General features: G+C 50.5%; 1 protein-coding gene and 2 long non-coding RNA genes across 8 annotated transcripts in view; 2 read left to right on the top strand and 1 right to left on the bottom strand.

Annotated features, from left to right (window-relative positions):
• Positions 1 to 285: 285 nt before the first annotated feature.
• On the bottom strand, positions 286 to 7,033 carry LOC146435267 (uncharacterized). Of its 2 annotated transcripts, none has more exons than XR_014853191.1 (3): positions 6,944 to 7,033; positions 1,610 to 3,028; positions 286 to 1,509 (listed from the first exon to the last, which is right to left on the bottom strand). It is a non-coding gene; the product is annotated as an uncharacterized LOC146435267 (long non-coding RNA). The 2 variants fall into 2 exon arrangements; XR_014853190.1 differs by having other exon boundaries at positions 1,610 to 3,167; positions 6,944 to 7,001.
• LOC146435268 (uncharacterized) lies at positions 4,297 to 5,035 on the top strand. Its single transcript, XR_014853192.1, has 2 exons — positions 4,297 to 4,368; positions 4,464 to 5,035. It is a non-coding gene; the product is annotated as an uncharacterized LOC146435268 (long non-coding RNA).
• The window catches only part of HPSE2 (heparanase 2 (inactive)), a 108,633-nt gene continuing 95,948 nt past the window's right edge, over positions 5,036 to 17,720 (top strand). For 2 of the 5 annotated variants that reach the window (XM_085065098.1, XM_085065096.1), the window contains exons 1-2: positions 5,036 to 5,436; positions 8,704 to 8,861. In XM_085065098.1, coding sequence (XP_084921224.1) covers positions 5,141 to 5,436; positions 8,704 to 8,861 — 454 coding nt within the window. In that variant the 5' untranslated portion in view covers positions 5,036 to 5,140. Of the gene's footprint in view, positions 5,437 to 6,959; positions 7,682 to 7,901; positions 8,203 to 8,703; positions 8,862 to 17,720 lie in introns of those variants that run through there. The other 3 variants (XM_085065099.1, XM_085065095.1, XM_085065097.1) reach the window with 3 other exon arrangements.

Below are 17,720 nucleotides of genomic sequence, written 5' to 3'. Positions count from 1 at the left end.
GAAGGAATAAGACCCCAGGCAAGAGAGCTTCAAACAGTGCATTTTTTTTTCCTCCTGTTTTCCATCTCTAAGTCTGTGGTGTTCAACTAACCCCCTTTCTCTGTCCTGGCCATGGTTGCTGCAGCTTTGCAAGGCTTTACCCAGCCTTCTGGATGATGATGTGTTAAGCACTCGGTTTGTGATAACCAGTTTTCTCCTGAAATGATACCAAAAGTCTGCTGTTTTGATTTAAACTGTTTTCCGAGCATTTTGGTTAATAACAAAAGACAGTCCGTTCCAAAAGAATCTAGCTTGAGGAAGCCATGAAATTTAATTCATTTTTGCAACTTAAATATATAATCAGCGACATATGGTAATAGTAAATACAGGGGAAAATGTCATTGTTTCAGTGAAATTTCTGCATTCAGTCAAAACCTAACAGTTGTAACATCAAACTGTATTTTCCATTGAACAGGAAATAAAGCATCATTTTTTCAAAGAAAATAGACATGCAATTGCATGCCTATTACATTGCTTATATAGCTTTATTTTTAGCTTTCTTCATTGTTGCTGTTACTAAAGGACTAACAGAAGGGAAACCGTGGAGGGAGAAGATACAAAGCAACACCCAGTTGCCCATGATAGAAAGGACAAAGATGTCTGTACTGTCAATATATGTACTTTCCCTGCATTTTTTTTTCCGAGCAATAAACTTCTGTGCCATGGTTAGGGACTCTGCACGTTACCCCTCACTTCTGCAGATATGCCAAGTCCTTAAGCAATGCTGAGGTGGAGATGACTTGCTGCAAGTGGAATTCGTGCAGAAAGAACATTGCTTTTTCTGGATTTATTTGAGAGGTTTTGTGGGCAACAGAAGCAGAGTATTTTGTTTCAAGTCTATCTGGCATCAGATGGTCTCCTCCTCCCTCCATGAGTACTGGTCACTGATGTACCTCTGGCCTTTCCCCCTCATTCTGTGGTGCTCTCTTCTGAGCCTCCTAATTTCCTGGTTCATTCTGGGCATTTCACTTTATTTCTACTTCATCTACTTGTCTGGTTTTCAGGCATAACCCATAGTTTTCTCCTCTTGCTCTCTAGCCATGAGTTTCATGTGTTGCTCCTGATTTCTCAAATGCACACCAAGAGTTTGCAGCTTTGACAGAGCTGATTTCTTCTGTCTTTGTAGCAGGGCCACACTCAGTTGTCTGGATAGAGCTGGTGACAGAGATGCCATATGCAAGTAAATACAGAGGACAGGGGTTTACAATTTTATCATTACCTGAAATATTCCAATTCTTTTCTGTCTCTCTCACTCCAGCAGCATCTCTGATTTGAGAGCATTTTGGCTGCTGTTTGTTCCCCTGAGCTCCATCTCCTCGTTGATTTCTGCACACAGTTCCTTCCTCTTTTTCATAATTGACTCCTTTGCTCCTCCAGTCTTGCACTTCATCCATCTTCCTACTTCCCCTCTCTGATCTAATTCTCATGTCCACTTCCTCCATTTTTGCTGCTGGAATGAGAAGCATCCCTCTAGAAAAATAGAAGGTCTCAGTCAATTTTTACCATCCCCCTCATATTCCCTCTTCCTTCACCTCTATCATCTCCCCCAGATGGTGGGACAAATACTCACTTGCATTCATTCTCAGGCTTGTAAAATTGGCATATTGACTTTCTTTTTCACGTGATGATATGAAAACAGGATAATTCTATGCATTTTTCTTCTCCTCAGGGCTGGGCTCAGTTTGGGGAAAAAGTTTCCAAAGCTATAGTGGTCTTCAGAGCACTGCAGAGCTCCAGTCTCACTGTTGTGTTTTCACTCTGTATCTCTTTGACTGTGACAAATTGCTGCTAAATTTGCTGCTTCTCAAAATGTGAAAGACAAAAGTTAAATCAGACCTGGCCATTGATGAGTAGAGAGAAGTTAATGGAGCCAAAGAGCATTCTCTGTCCAAGGGCGTTGTTGTACACTGAAGTGTTCTCAGTCATTACGCAGATTTTTTTTCTGCCTGCTGAAGAGGCACTGGGCAAAGGGGATTTCTGTCTGCTGAGATGGCCCCTGGTCTGAACCCCCAGACCAGTTCCTACAACTTTGTGGAAATTGTGCATCTCAGTCTTTCAAGGACCTCAAAAATCCTGTTGGGAGTTGAACCCTTTGGTATTTCACAAGTTCTCTCCATGGATAATTATGCAGGTCCAGGGTACCCTGGGGTTGTCAGAGTATTTTTGACACCATGCATCAAATTAGTCAGATAAAGTAAAACAATAAGGCAGATTAAGGAAAACAATAAATGCTGTTTATTCCAGCAGAGTGCATGGTATCTAACTTCTCACAGAACTGGTTCTTACAAGAACAAGAAAAAGAATCATTGATCAGTAGCTGCCTAAAACTCCGTTTCATCCTCCCAGGTTTCATTTCATGGTGTGCCACCCAGGGAGAGCCTACCCTCACAAGCTTTATGGCACCAGTGCTTTCTTTTTGTCACTATCCTCCCCCCCCACTTTTTTCTTTTTTTTTTTTTTTTTAACAGAGTTCTTCATTATGCAGTTAGTAAGTACAGATTGACTCTCAAAGAAACATGCTGTATTTTCCTATGGCTAGATTTGGAAATACCAGTTTGTGTTCCGTTCATGCTGGCAAAAATGCAAAGAAAACATTGCCAACTGTGTTTTTCCTGACCAGGCAGTTGGTTTTGATCGATGCCTTGCCTTTTACACGTATGGAGGGAGGAAGCTCTCTCAGTAGGCTTTCTTTCCTCCTGCTGTGGCTGAGGTCCCTAGCCAGCCAGTCCTTCTAGCTCAGACAGAGGTATTTGCTTTTTACAGAACTTCCCAGGTCACCTACATTAAAGAGCAATATGTGGATACTGTATTAAATCAAGCAACTGTCCTCTGTCTGTTTGATCAGGTTAGACATGATACATAAACACGCTAGAAAATGGTTTCAGCAGTGGAGTACAGACTGTGTGACACCCACCTTGAGGCACTGGCAGTTTTAGGAGGTTGCATTCCAGACATTAAGGCTCTTGTGGTGAAAATGATGGACACTGCGCTGCAGAAAGAGCGAAAAGCTCAGTAAAAAGAATCTGTCATGCAACTGCATGCTCTGATGATCACAGCTTTACTACATTCACTGGTCTTGCTCATCTAAGAAATTGTCATGCCGTGGTACAAGGCAGGAACTTAAGACCCTGAAAAGAAAGTGTATTTTTGTGAAGTATGGATAACACTCTTAATTTTCACTTGCTGAATTTTCTCCTTGCTGGCTTCTTTTAGAGCATCCATAACTCAGATTTACTTGACAGCACTACAGAAACAGACATGGTTGATATCTTGGGAATCAAAGACATGATGATTTTTTTCAAAAAAAGGGCTGTCTAGCCTGTTTTATCCTTCCCAGCCTAATGGAGGTTTGTTTGGTACAGGACATCCTCTGATGATAATAACTTTCATCATTTATGAGCAAAGTTTATCTTTTAGTGAACTAAAAATGTTCCTCCTAAGGAGATTTCCCCCATTTTCTTTTGGACCAATTTGTACAGCCTGAGATCTGAGTTTAGATTTCTGTTGTGCTTTTTATTCTCTCTCCCTTTTTTTTTTTTTCCCCTCTAAAGAGGTTTCCTCTGCTGAAAACCTTCAACAACTGCTCAGACCATTTACGAGAAGCACTTTCACAGGCAGTAGCTCTACAAAAGGGAGGAAAAATCGAAATGACTACCTATAGTAATGAAGTTAAATGCAGTTTTAAGTGTTTGTGAACTGCAACTGACTGAAAGGGTGCCAAACATTTTGCAAATATATACAAAAAGACAGGCCCCTGCTCTAATCAGCTTATAAATTGAAAAGAAAGTACATTGGCAAGAGCAGAAGAGATGATATGACATGCTTTAAATAGTTTATAGGGAGCTGGAGGATTGTTGTTTATTTGGTGATGTTGGGAAAATATTTAATGTGCTTTGGTTAAGCTCTTTATAGAAATGCTTCTCCTCCCCCAGTTTTCTTTTCCAATGACTGTTTTGGAGATTAAAACCGGCAAGTTTAGAGTAGATGGAAAACGGAGAAACCTATTTCGAAATTGACAAAACCGCGAGTAAATCTTTATAGATACTTTTTATGTGAGTCAGGCTTTCGAAAGTAATTATCGTAATATAAGAAAGGACCATCGCTTAGCCGCCCCTGCGGACGGCGAGCCAGGGTCGCAGCTGGTGTGAATTGAGATATCTCCTATCTGGTGTGCGCGGCTGGGGAGGAGGTGGCCGAGGCTCCCCCTTGCAGGTTCCCGGCCATCCCCGAGCTGCGCCGGGCGGCAGCGGCGGCTCCGGGCTCTGGCAGCGCTCGGGGCCCGGGACTCCCCGCACCTCCGCTGCTGCCCCAGCGCTCGCCGGTAACCAAGTATTTTTTTAGCATTTTAAGGGTTTCTATAGCAAGCGTACAATTAAGTGAAAAACGGACCAACAAACAAAAAGTCCACACCACTTTCTTTTTAGATTTGACTTGCCGCTGCTGGAGTCAGACGTAAAGCGGGGTGTAATTGTATTTCCAAGGGTACAGGATTGGGGCAGGCTCCCGGTGTCGGTTTGGAAAGCTCAGACAGGTAAGTGAAAATTTCCTTTAACTTCGTATTCCCAGAATCTGGAACTTGACTCCGGCATCTGGGAGGGTTTTTGCCTCTTTCCCTGCTGTTTAATGTTGTTGGTGATATCTCCGCAGATAAGTGGCTTCACTGCATCCGGAGTTTGCGTTCAAAGCAGAGACTAATTGTGGGGAACGTTTCAGAATAAACACATTTCTTTTCCAAAGTGGTGTGTTTGTAAGGAAAAAAATATAGAGAGAAGACGTTAAACCGGATAATTTGTTTAGTTTTTGTTTGTGTTTTTCCCCCGTCTTCTACTACAGAACGCACTGGAGTTTCGTTTGAAAATAGAACCATCCTTGGCGGGAGGCATGATACAAAATTTCGGCCTGCAACCACGACAAATACCCCTGAAGCCTTGCCCACACCTTCTGATGACATAGAAACAGAGAAAAAAATATTAAAAAGTAACGAGATAATTTAAAACCTCGTGTTCCTCATTTGGGGATGAACCAAAAAACTGCGCAGCTTCTGAAGCGAAGGCTTTAGGTCCTGGGTCAGTTTTAAGTGCTTTTGCAAACTGCTGCAGAAATGTTTGCAGCCGAACACAAATTTCCAGGCTTAAATTGCCTTCTTCCTGTCCCGGGATGCCAGGGCTCTGCACAGCTGAAATTGCACAGCTCTTTCCCCCGGATCCTCTTACTTATTCCAGCGCTCAAAGCCCGCTGCCCCGGGCACGCTTTTGCTGCTCTGGGTCAGCCTGCGCCGTGCTCGGCAGCCTCTTCCCAGGCGTGGCTTGAGCCCTGCTCCCGTCTCCGCATTAGCGGGATGGTTTCACTACAAATCCTAGTTTGTGTATTCCCTGCTCACCCCCAGCAGAGCCAGAGGTATGTTTCATCCTCCCCCACGCGTTACACAGCGGCTCCGTACCGCCGCAGCCCCTGCCTGAGTGACCCGGGACTGGCAAGGGTGGCTGCTCCTCTTGGCTTGAAGAGTTTCGTGGGGCAAACAGACAAGGGGAGTGGAGATTTGCACGAGAGACAGCGCTGCCCGCGGACTTCCCCGGGGCCCAGGCCCGAATACCTCCCCTCTGTGCGGAGCTCCGCCGGGCGCGCCGAGCTCCGGGACTTGTCGCCGGGTCACCGTGTCTGCTCCCGTCGCCTCTCGGGCCCTGACTGGGGCGATCGGGGCGCGCAAGTCGCTCCGCAAGGCACCGAGAGACGCGGGAGAGGGACAGCGGGCTGCCCGTGCGCTCGGAGTGCCCCTGATCCGGCTGCCCGGGCCTCTCATACCCGACCCGCCGTGTTCCCCGGGGGCGGCGGGCGGGTCCCCGGCGCTCGGCTCATTCTTGCGGCGAGATTTGTGCCTCGATGGCGAAGCCGCGCTGCCGCCCGCAGCCCGGGCTCCTCCCGACCGCAGCTCGGGGGGTGTCCGCAGGTGGGTGCCGGCTCCCCCGCCGCGCCGGGCCCCTCACCAGCAGATGGTGCTGCGGGCGCCCCATCCCCGGGGCTGCGGGGCCCCGACGGACCGCACCTGGCCCGGCTCAGCCCTCCCGCCGTCAGCCCTCCGTCGGTGCACGGGGGCTCTGCGTCCCGCAGCCTCTGGGCGACACGGGAACCGGGGCGGGCCACCGCGGCGGAGGGGCCAGGTAAGGGCGCGTTACGTGTCCCGGAGGTCGCTGACTTCTTGCGGGAGTTCGGGGCTTGTCCGGAAAGCAGCTGCTGGCGGAGAGGACGCCCGATTCCGATGGACATTCCCTAAGGTTCCCGGGATTGTCGGCAGCCATCACCGATCCCTGGCTCGGTGCCACGACCTTGCACTCAGCTCTGACAACCGCAGCCGCCTGCACTTCTGCAGTGCGCCGAGCCCGATCCGTCCTGCTCCGGTCGGTCCTGGAGGCAGCGACCTCGGGCTGGCCCCGGTACGGGGTGGTCGTCGGTGCCAACAAACTGTGCTGTCCTTTGCATCCCCGATGCGGACGTTTCCACACCAGGCGCCGCTGCTGCCGCCCCTCTCCTTTCCCTGCCGCTGGTCGGACACCTATGGGCCCGGAGGCAGGCGGGAAGGGGCGACTAGCGGCTGGATTCCCCGTGCCCCGGTTAACCGCAGCGCCCGACGGCCTTCGTGCGAGGACCGGCCGAGTCCCAGCTTCGGGCAGCACTCACCGAGAGTGCTGCTCCCGGGCTCCGGGGTGCTGGCTACCCCCAGCCCCGCTGCACCCGTCGGGTCCCCCGCGGAGCCTCCAGCGCTCAGCCCCGAGGGCCTCGCCCAGCACCGCCGGTCCCGGCGCGGTTTGGAGCTAACTCTTCCCGCAAGTAGTGTTTGGGCTTTTTGGGGGGCAATTACCCCCCCGCCCCCCGCTTTCCTCAACCAGCGCCGTTCTCGCTGCCTTACCGTCTCTGTCGTTACTGCAGCCGGCGACCATCTCGGGCCGTGCTGGCCGGCCCCCGCGCTCCGGCCCCAGTCCCGAGCTCCCGGTGTCTCGGTGTCCCGACTCCGTCCCGGTTTTGCGTGGTGCGGGAACTCCCGCCGCCGAAAACGTCCGCCGGAGCCGGCGCAAAGAGAAAGCTCGGTGTTGGCGGGGCTGCGGCAGGGCGGCGGGTCCCGAGCCGAGGGGGTTAAACCAGGAGCCTCCCCTTACCTTCAAAAAGTTAAAAATGTCTGGAGCCTGCATCTCTTAAAGGGGCGGTGCTGGCTGCAAGGAGTCTTGGCACCGGCTGCGAGAAAGGCTGGTCAGGGGCGTGAGTTCCCCTCCACCAACACCAAAACATTGCAAAAAAAGGCAGAGCGCCCCACACTTTAGATAAGGACAATTAGCCACCAGCGAGCCCCTGCAGACAGCGAGTTAATTAGGGGTTTCCTGCTCTCCGGCATGCCCTGTCCCAGCTCCTGCCCCCCAGGGCTCTTAGCCCTGATGGCACCTGGGCTGGCCCTCATGGCCACCTTCTCGCTGCCCTCCCAGGCTGGGGACAGGAGAGCACTGCCGGTGGAGAAACCTTCAGGTGTGAAGGGAAGAACTCTCATTCTCCTTGATGTCAACACCAAGAGCCCTGTCAGGATAATCAGTGAGAATTTCCTCTCCCTGCAGCTGGACCCCTCCATCATTCATGATGGCTGGCTCGATTTCTTAAGGTAAGGCAGGAGTCCCCCGGCGCCCTCCCCACGCCGCCCGCGGGGCGCCCCGGCGGCCCCGCCGCCCAGCCCTGCCGGGCTCCGCGCTGCTGGCGGCGCTTGTTGTGACGGAGGGAGCGAGGCCATGGTTTCCATTAAGATGCACATGTTTGCAATGGAGAAAGCATTTCGGAGACTTATCAGTTATGACTGCAAAAATGTCGTGCTCCCCTCGCTCCAGCAACCGCTCCTCTGCAAAAAGCACAACACGGGGCCGAGGCAGCACAGGGGAAAAAAAAATCAAAATCAAACAAAAACCAGCAGCAGGAATGGGGCCGCCTGCCGAGCCGAGCCGAGCCTTCCCCGGGTCCCGACGGGCAGAGAGCGGGTGTCGGCCAGGTCTTCTGAGCCCTCCGCTCCCCGGACTTCCAGCCCTGCGCGGGGGGCAGAGCGGGGCTGCAGCTGCGCTGGGCTCCACCGGCGGTGCGGAGCGGCCGCGGCCTGGAGGCGCTGGGACGGCCAGAAAGCCTTCTCCCTGCTGGGTAAGTCGGGGAGGGAGAGCGGGTCTCCTCCGCACGCCCTCTCCGAGGGTCCTTTCGGCAGCCGGGGAAGGAGCAGGGCGAGGATGCGGGAAGGCGCGAGCGAAGAGGAGCCGGGACGGCTCCCGCTTTTCTCCCCTCCCCGCTCCTCTCCCCTCCCAGGCGGCTCGGCCCGTGGCACGGTCCCGCGTGGCGCTGAGCGCCTCTGCCTCCTGGACGCCGCTGCACTTGTCCGGAGGGAGCCGGCGGGACGGGGGGGAGCCGGGCCCTCCGGCCTCCGAGCCACTACCGGCGGGCGGGGCGGCTCCCCGCTCCGGGGCCGCGCTGCTCGGCCGGCGCAGAGCCCCGCAGCCGGTGGTACCGCGTCGCGCCGCCCCGGGCGGGGCAACGGGGCCAGCCAGGGCAACGGCGGGTCCCCGAGCCCCGTGGTCCCCGGTCGTTGGCGGTGCTGGGGAAGCGAGAGCCGGCCCGCGGCTTCCTCAGCCCTCTCTCTCCTCTCCCCAGTTCCCGGCGGCTGGTGACCCTGGCGCGGGGCCTGGCCCCCGCCTTCCTGCGCTTCGCGGGCAAGAGGACGGACTTTCTGCAGTTCCACAACGTGAAGAACCCGGCCAAGAGCCGCGGCGGGCCCGGCCCCGACTACTACCTCAAGAACTACGAGGACGGTGAGCCCCGGGGCCGGGGCGGGGGGCGGGCGCTGCAGCGGGGGGCTGCGGGAGCCGGGCGGTCCCGCTCCGCCTGCCCCGCTCTCCCCGAGCCCGGCGGGGCCGTGTCGCACCCGGGCACGCTGCCGCCGGGCACCGGGCAGGGGAGAATTCCCGTACCATTTCTTTCCCGAGAGAGGGGAGCCGAGGAGCTCGGCGGAGCTCGCCCCCGCCATTGCCGGTGGATTCGGCGGGTGTCGGTCCCCGGGAACAAAAGACCAGCCCTGGGGAGCGAGACTTTTCATATCCCCCTCCCCGCTGCATCCTCCGGCTCCCTTTGCCCCCGAGCCCCGAGCGGGCAGCGCCGGCGGCGGAGGAGACTTTGCCGCGGCTCCAGGCGGGGCCGGGCATCGGAGCCGCGGGATACACGCCCCGTCCCGCTCTTCTCCCGCGGCTCTCGGGAGCCTTGCCCTTCCCCACGGACCTCGCCGTAGCGCGTGTTTCTGTGCCCGCCGCAGCCCCTTGGGCTCCCCGCTGTCCCTCCGGGCTCGCTGACGGTCGGTCCCCGCGTGCTGGTGCCCGGCCGGGGCTGCTCCCCCTGCGAACAGCTCGGCTATCCGAGCTCTTTCCAAAGTCACCGCCTGGCCCCTGCCTCTCCTCTGCTCCCCTCTTCGCCTTCTGCCCTTCTCCCCATCGGACCTCAGTACGCAAAGGGCTTTCACCTTTCGCGGCCCACAATTCACACAAAGAAACTGTGCAGAAAAGTTAGGGCCACATCTCCGTCCTAAGACATTTCTTTTAAGAAGCCGAATATCATGACCACATGCAAGAATTTATTGATTTTTTTTTTCTCCTGCTTACATTTTTTTTAAAAAGAAGCGAGTTGGTTTTTTTTTCTTACACAACGAATTACAAAAATTAGCTTAAGATTTTTCCGTAAGTAATTTTGAAGGGCAATTAATGCCAGACAGATCCCACTGGGTAGGTCTGTGGAACAGAGGAAATTTTGCAGAGATCTAGTCAGCAACACAGTCTTGAATGGAAAAAGCAGATGCATTTGCCAGTTTTCTGATGGCTCTCACTCCTGCTGTTTCCCCACATAACATCTGATCTCTGTGAGATGAATGTCCCTCTATTCCCACACACAGGCAGGTGGGTAAATTTTTGTGCTCCATCTTTCAACTTGGTCTCCTAGCTGGGGCAATCCCGATGTTATTCCTTGTTTTTCTTCTTGTAAATCTCAGTAAAAGGGTTTGTTGTAAGTTCTGCCTGCTGAGATGCACTTCAGGAAAAAATGCTGACTAAACTTGCCATGGACACCTTGTGCAGTAGAAATTAATTGTCGTGCATAAAATTCTGGATGGGACTCATACAAAACATTTGTAAGAATAAATCTTCCCACTTTCAATATTTCAACAGCTTGCAGGACAAAAGTTACACTTACTTATTAAATGTATTCACAACAGCTTTCATGTTAAGGAAGGACTGAAATATTTTGACTTTTTTTTCAGTTTTCCTCATGGCAATAAAATTGAAATGTAGCAGCCTTCAAAATGAAGCTTTTCATAGAAGTTGTAACCACAGGTCTTAACTTTTCATCACTTAAATATGGAACAGGACCATTGTGAATGTGGGTGAAGGAAGGAGAGGACACATGTGGTGTGTATCAAGCATTGGTGTAAATCAGAAAGGTGTGGTAAAAGGGATTTCCTGCCTGGAAGCAAAGCTTTTGTATTTGTTCTTAAAATCTGTGTGCAAACTCCAGGGCAAGAGTTGCTAGTAGCTCACATCCTTTTGTTCTGAGGCTGCACTAAGTGCTTCACTAGAGGGATCCAGTTATCCAAAATAAAATCCTGATGCCACCACAGCTCTTTGCCCTGCTGTACTGGGTATGAGGAGCCATCTTCTCCGTTTGGAGCACTGGTCCCATTTTTGTTCCCTCATCTGTGGCTCACCCAGGACCTGCTTGGGATCAGGGCATGCAGTTTGCTCTTGCTGCTAAGAACTTACAGCTTCAACAAGCAGCAAAAAAACAAACAAACAAACGAAAAACCTGATGGCAATCGGCATGAGGGAAGCCAACAAGCATCCTGCTAGGTGCTTCTTCCCAAGCTGTCTGGGGTGGTTTGGATTGTTTTCCATGTCCATGGGCTTTTATATGTCCATTACCGATTTTCTGAGATTTCTTATAATAGCATGGGAGTGGGGAAGACACTGGGGGGCTTGATTAGTTAAAAAAGTCAGAAAATATTTAAAAGAGAAATCAGTGTGGTTTTAAGTCTTATGCATCACCACAGTCATTTTTAGTGACATGACAAGTGATCGTTTGGTTATTTTCTGCTTTGAGTGTTTGTCTTTTTGCCTCTTCTGCCCGTGGGTGCACACAGACTCCAGGCCTGTGCCCCCAGAGTCTGGGCTTTCTTTGCAGCCCCCAGGGGTGTTCTCGTGCCTCATGTTCCCATGTGGCCTGAGCACAGAGAGGGAGGGAAGGGCACACCTTATGTCCCTCAGAGCTGCAGTAACACAGAGTGCAGGACTGAGAGGTGAAGGGCACGTGTGCAAGACTGCTCAGAGAACTGCAGTTACAAGTGAGTGACTGTGAGTGGTGTTCACATCACAGGCAGCTGCACCCCACTGCATGCTCACAGGCCACACTGCTGTGGCCCTCTCAGGCATTCAGATGGGAGGCAGCAACAGCAACAAGATTGCTTTGCATCATCCTTCATGGATCCTATGGCCATGCTTGCTAGAGTTGGAACGAATCTCCATGCAGGGATCGTCATCCTGTAAATTGCCCTCTGCCACCCTGTTGCTCTTCAGACCAGGTATTCCTCACTGCTGCCTTTGATGGTCTTTTCTATCTCTCTGGTGCTCTGCCTTCCTATCAGACCTCCTGAGTGAGTCACCTTACTCTTTCCCCTCCACATAAAATTAGATTGGATTCCCCTTCAAATGGTTTTAACTATGCACACCTCCACCTTCTGAAAATTGATTTTACCTGGGCCTGCTTTTGGGTGCACCAACCAATCCTTTTTCACTTCTTTCTTCCACAGAGAGTGTTGGTACTCTCTGAGGGTAGTAGTAGTTGCTTTTGATTTGTATTCAGAATGTACCTAATTTTCCTGAAATAAGGCATCTCTTTTAGGTTTCAGGGTAACTCTTTTCTTGTTCAGATTTTTCCTGGAAACACAAACCTGGAAGTATTGTGTATTACCAGGCGTATATGACATCTTTGCTTTGTAAGCCTGAACAGCCTAACCCTATTCTAGAATGGTCACGTTCAGGCAGCAAAGGTAACAAAGAGGTGAGTGCTCTGTAGTGAGTGCCTGTGATGCTAATGAAGAGGGTACACGTGGCAATTTGTTTCAGCACTGCATATAAAACTGGCACAGCAATTTCATCACCTGCTGGCAGATTTGTCAGTACCTGACAGAGTGACTTGTAAAGTGGATGCCTGTGATGGATGGTCTTGGTGAGCCCTAGGGTGTGCAGTCCCTGGTGGTGGTTGCATGGCTATAGGTACCTCCTGGACTTTGTTACATATTAGATCATCTAATGTGCCTTATCAACACCACACTTATATTGCACACCAGGTGGCTTCCATCCCATGCAGCCCCTACTTTGGATGGTCAGTCCTGCAGTCCACCCTATTTGGATAAGGCATTGGCCAGCCTGAGGTTTGTTAGAAACAGAAATCCAGTTTAATGTGTGTCAAGCTCTGTGGTACCAGGAGGTGGGGCTGTGCCAGAGACTTTTTGACATTTTATGATCAAGAGGTGTAACATTTTTAGCCTGAGACTTTTCCCTCCCTTAAATGGTGTTTCTCTGTATGCACCCTGCTGAGTTAGTTTTTCTTCCCCAGCTGTGCTCAGTGTTGTGCTTTGTTATTTGGAGATGTGTTTTTCTGCTGCTGTAGGCACATGTCTGATTTCAGGGCAGGTACCAAGACGTAAGGTTTTATGCTCAGACTGTGTAATAGATTTGATTCTCCTTTTGCTGTTGGGTTGCCTAACAAGCAATCTGTTCAGCCTGTCCTTTCAACTGCCTCACATGTGCCAAGGACCAGTTGGATCTGAGGAAAGGGACAACAAGAAACACTGGTCTCCAGGAAGGCAGGCTTGAGCAGCTCTGCTTTGGAGCAAAGGCACAGGTAGCTGCTGGTACAAAACCTCTTCTGACACTGAGTTTGTTAAAACCTGACTTGCATGCTGTCCTGAAACTTGGTGTTGGAGTGTTATGCGTGGTGTGGAGTCCGCATCTTCTTTTGGCAAGAGATGCTGCAGGTGCTGTCTCAGTGCCTCAGTCTAGAGCCCATTTTGGAAACTCCTTGCTGGTGCTCAAGTATAAGTTTGGTGGGTTAATGTGGAGCCTCCTCATCTGCAGGGTGGTGCTCAACTGCCTCTCATCTCAATGCCACACAGACCAGCTTTGGACAACCTGAAGGGACATTGCTTATAGCTTCCCCCTGTGCATGTGTGCTGTGAAGGAAGACTCCAGGGGAACAAAGAAGTTAGTCATAGCTGGAGTCTCTAAAGATACATTGGCCCAAGTGCACAGCTTCTCACTTCTGTCCCTCAGGCTTTTGTAGTCTATTGGGATAGTGTGGCTGAGAAGAGACCAAAGGATACTTTGTGTGGCCCTGTGTGGGCCATGGGAGGGAGAGGGGAAGGGGAGTTCATGTTTGCATGCTGTAGGTAGTTTCTGAGGTGAGGTGTATATGGACAGCACATTTCAAAAATACTCTTTTAATTACTGGTAAGTTGCTTCCTTCTATTTTATCTCTTTTTCTTCTTCTTCTTCTTTTTTTAAGAGGATGCCAGTCATCTGGAAAAACAGCCAAGCACAAAAAAAAAAAGATAAAAGAAGAAAACATATTTCTTAAGCCTTCCATATTAGTCAAGAGTTTTTGCTGTATAGTGTGGGAGACTTCATGTCGTGCTGTGTAACACTGGCATAGGTTTTCTCTGTGCTCTTTTGGTGTTGGGTCTATTCCTTCATGCATCCTCAGGTACCTCACATTCCACCTAACTCTCAAAATTTGTGTGGCAGCCTCTTTTCACCCTTGCACAGTCCATATTGCACAGTGCCTTCTAGGATGCCAGGGTATTAGAATGTGTGCCAGGGTATTGAGGGAAAGGAACAAAATAAACTGTTAAATGACCTGGGGATTCCTTTATGTGTGTGTGTGGTTACACAGGAGCTGGAGCTGACCTCAGCTAGGGTTGCTGTTCCCACTCTTCTGCCGCTTCTGGCATATTGCTGTCCTCTTCTGTGCCTGGAGCCTGAATTTGTATGGTCAGTCAGTTCAGGGATCTCAGCTGACCAAAACTTGATGGTGGAGAGGTGATTGCACTTCAGCTTGTTCAGCTGCCAAACTGATTAATGCTGTGTGACCATGCAGAGGTGTAGAGGACAGTGCTGGGGAAGGAAAGTCTGCATTGAAGGCTGATGGGACTGCAGCAGTCTCAGTCTTGGTCAGATTAAATCCCTCAAATCTGTGTCCTGAAGGTGGGAGATCTCACCTGTTGGTTCTCTGCCATCAGAAGGGTTGCTCCCCATGCTTTCTTTATGCTCTGTACACTGTTCTTCTGCTGCTTCCCTTGTGTTGGCTCTGGCACATTTCTACTCCTCTGCTAAAACAGCAGAAAATTAATTAAAAAAAAAAAAAAAGCTACAGTTTTACTGTGAATTTAGTGAGCAGGATCGTGAGGATCACCATGGGGTGTGAGGATACCTGAGCCAGAGCAAAGGAGAGTTGTTGCCATGTGTCTGGGAGTGTCCCTTTGGCTCTGCCAGCTCATAAAACTGCAGCAGATGTTTCTGAATGGAGAACCATCCTCTTGTCCTGGCAAAAATGAACAAACGAATTTTCCTTTATTCAAAGAATCATCTTCTGTTTCTGGTCATCCAGGGCCCCTTTTCTGTCTGCATTGTGTCCCTCGACAGTTTAGACATCTGTCCTCTCAGAGCTTGATGAGGAAACAGTTGTTTTTTTCAGCCTCTGAGTGTTTCAAACACTGCCCCTTAGGGAGGGCTGTCACATTTCAGCCATAGCAAGAATGCAGTCCCCAAGATGGGTAGATTCTCTGATGTCCTTTGGACTTCTGGGATTTGCCAGACCTGGGGCTGCTCTGTGCCTTGGCATGAGCTCTGAGACAGCCTCCTGCTCCCTAGTTCCCAGGGACCACAACTGCAGGGAAGGAGCTACAACCTGCTCTGCCTGTATAAGGAGTCCCAGGGCTTAGTTGTTTCCTCAGAAATCTTTAAAAAAAAATATACATATATATATATAAAATAAAACAATTTCAAAAATCATGTTACACAAGGTAAGGGAGATACTGCCTGGGCAGGAGATACTTCCAAACATTTCCTGTTTTTCTCCACTTTTTCTTTTTAAATTAAAAACTGTTCTGCTATAATCATGCATGAAAAGTGCTTTAATAACTGCAGGAAATGTTGCAATCAAACAGTTAATTTGTTAGCTATTTGTTTGTGTATTAGTGAGATAAAAAAAATTCTGTGGTTATATATTTAACTGCTTATAATAAGCATCCTAAATTCTCTAAAAAATTATATATTTTTGTTAGTTTCACACTTCTTTCTATGCTACATCTACTTTGTATGAATTCAAAGCGATTCATGCAAAGTTATATGCATGGGGAAAGACATATGACTTTTTGTACACAACTATCCATTCTAAATTAGCAGTTGGCATTCAGGGAAAATGTTCTGGATTTATTATGGATTGCTCTCTCAATACATTGAGGTAAGTAAAAAGTGAATCTAACGTTAGGAATATTAGAAAATAATTGGAAAAACTCACTGAGGGCATTCTTATGCTATAAGTAAACTAGGTGCTGACATACTAATCAGTGTAAAGAATATATATGTGAGGAGTAGGATGATGGAAGTGATCAAAGTCATAGCTTTCAGTCATAGACATTTTTCATCTAGGAAAAAATGACAGAGATTATGATAAATGCTGTGAGCTTGGTGTCACACAGAGAAGACAATTTGGGAATGATTATTTCCTTGTTTTCATGACACAAAAAATAGGGAGCATCCAGTGGAATTATTACATATAAAACGAACAAATATGAGGGTTTTTTATGTGGTGGGAAATAACTTGTGGAACTCATTGTCAGGGAATTTTTCCCAGCTAAAATAGTGATACTAACATGTCAAAAATTTGCCCATTAAAGACAGACACAATGAGGACGTAGTTTGTGTCTTGAGAAATCTTCTGTCTTTCTAAATAAAAGTTGTGTTCCCAATTTCACAGTCACTGGGCATTTTATAATAATTCCTAGAGGCATATCTGTTTTTTAAAGCATTTTAAAATGTGCTGATTTAAAAAGTAGGTATTTTACAAGTCTGGCAATGTGCAAATCATAAGAGTTTTGCCCTCATTAAACACCTATTTAACTTTGGTACTAACATAATTTCCTAATATTCAATTTTTAAGAAAAAGTATTCAGGTTTTGTTTGCATAAAATGGATTCCCCCCCACACACACACACACACTTTTAAAATTCACTTTTCAAGACTGGAAATCTGAAGCAAAGAGTCCCTTTAGGAGGATGGGAAACTCAGGTTATTCTGGTGCCATGGCAGTGGTGAATCTTGGTTTTGCTGGAGCAGTGATCGCTGTGGGCTGTGCTCGTTTTCCACACACACAGACACGGAAAGATGAATTATTTCTCTTTACCCTTTCATCAAACATCCCTCTGACCATAACCACGTCCCTCTGCCCTGTCCACATAAACCTGGGACTGTGCCTTCCTCCTCCCATCTTCCATGTGATCAGCTGCAATAGTCTGTGTCTGCTCCATGACCTCAGCGCCTTCTGGAATGAATTGCCATTGGGCAGGTGGTGGCATGAGCCGCGGGACGGTCACTTATGCACAAGCCACACTGACATTGTGTAGATTCTCAGCAAGAGAAGCTCACTCTGTCAGGGAGCCCCTGCCCCGACCCTGGCCGGGAGCTGTCTCTGCGTGCTGTGTGCCATCCTCGAGATGTCACAGCTTGGAACCTCTCTGTCCCGTGGGAAATAGTTATGGAAACTCCTTGGTGCAGGTGACTCACAGAAAGGGACTGGTAGAGCTCGAGTAGTCCTGGGATGCCCGGGAAAGAGCATCGCTGCGCTTGTGCCACTCCCGCAGGGTGTTTTCCAACTTGCTCTTCAACATTTCCTTGGTGCTTTCAGTGACCTCCACGGGCGGCGTGCGCGGAATGGCAGAGCTATCCCGAGGCGGGACAGAGACGCGTGCGGGCACTCGGACACAGACCAGCCTGAGCAGAGCAGGTCCTCCGCCCGGCCCCGCAGCCTGGCGAGGGGAGAGCTCCTGCGGGATGCGATCCTCAGCCGCTCCCGGCGGGGTGGGACGGGCGCGGGGCCCGAGGCTGCCCCGGGGCGGGATTGCCGCTCGGAGCGCCGGTGCCAGCCGCCAGCCGCAGCTCACCTGGCCGCCACACGGGTGTGCTCCCGCCATTCCGCTCGGCGCTGCCGGGCCCGGCACGGCGCTGCTGCCGCCGCCGCCGCCGCGGAACCGCGCCCGCCGCCCCGGAGCGCCGCGCCCCACGGGGTCCGGCCGTGCGGCCGCGGGGGAGCCTGAGCTGGCCAGGGTACTGACCCTGCCCGATGGGGGCACTGCTCCCGGCCTGCCGGCTTTGCAAAACATTTGGCATCCTCTGGGGCTCCCACATCTGGAGTTCCTCTTTCGCACTCCTGGCAGGCGCAGCTCGGTTCCGTGTTCTCCTGGGCAGTTTATTGCCTTTTTTTTTTTTCATCGAGGCTCAGGAAGGCAGTGATTGCCCTTGTCCTGCCCACTCGAGGCTGCCCTGTCCAGAGCCTCTGGGGTACCCTCCTCCTTCTTG

This window comes from Lichenostomus cassidix, chromosome 6 (genome assembly GCF_008360975.1).
Source record: "Lichenostomus cassidix isolate B80296 chromosome 6, HeHo_3.0, whole genome shotgun sequence".
In the NCBI taxonomy this organism is placed as follows: Eukaryota; Metazoa; Chordata; class Aves; order Passeriformes; family Meliphagidae; genus Lichenostomus; species Lichenostomus cassidix.
This window is presented reverse-complemented; position numbering and strand designations above follow the sequence as displayed.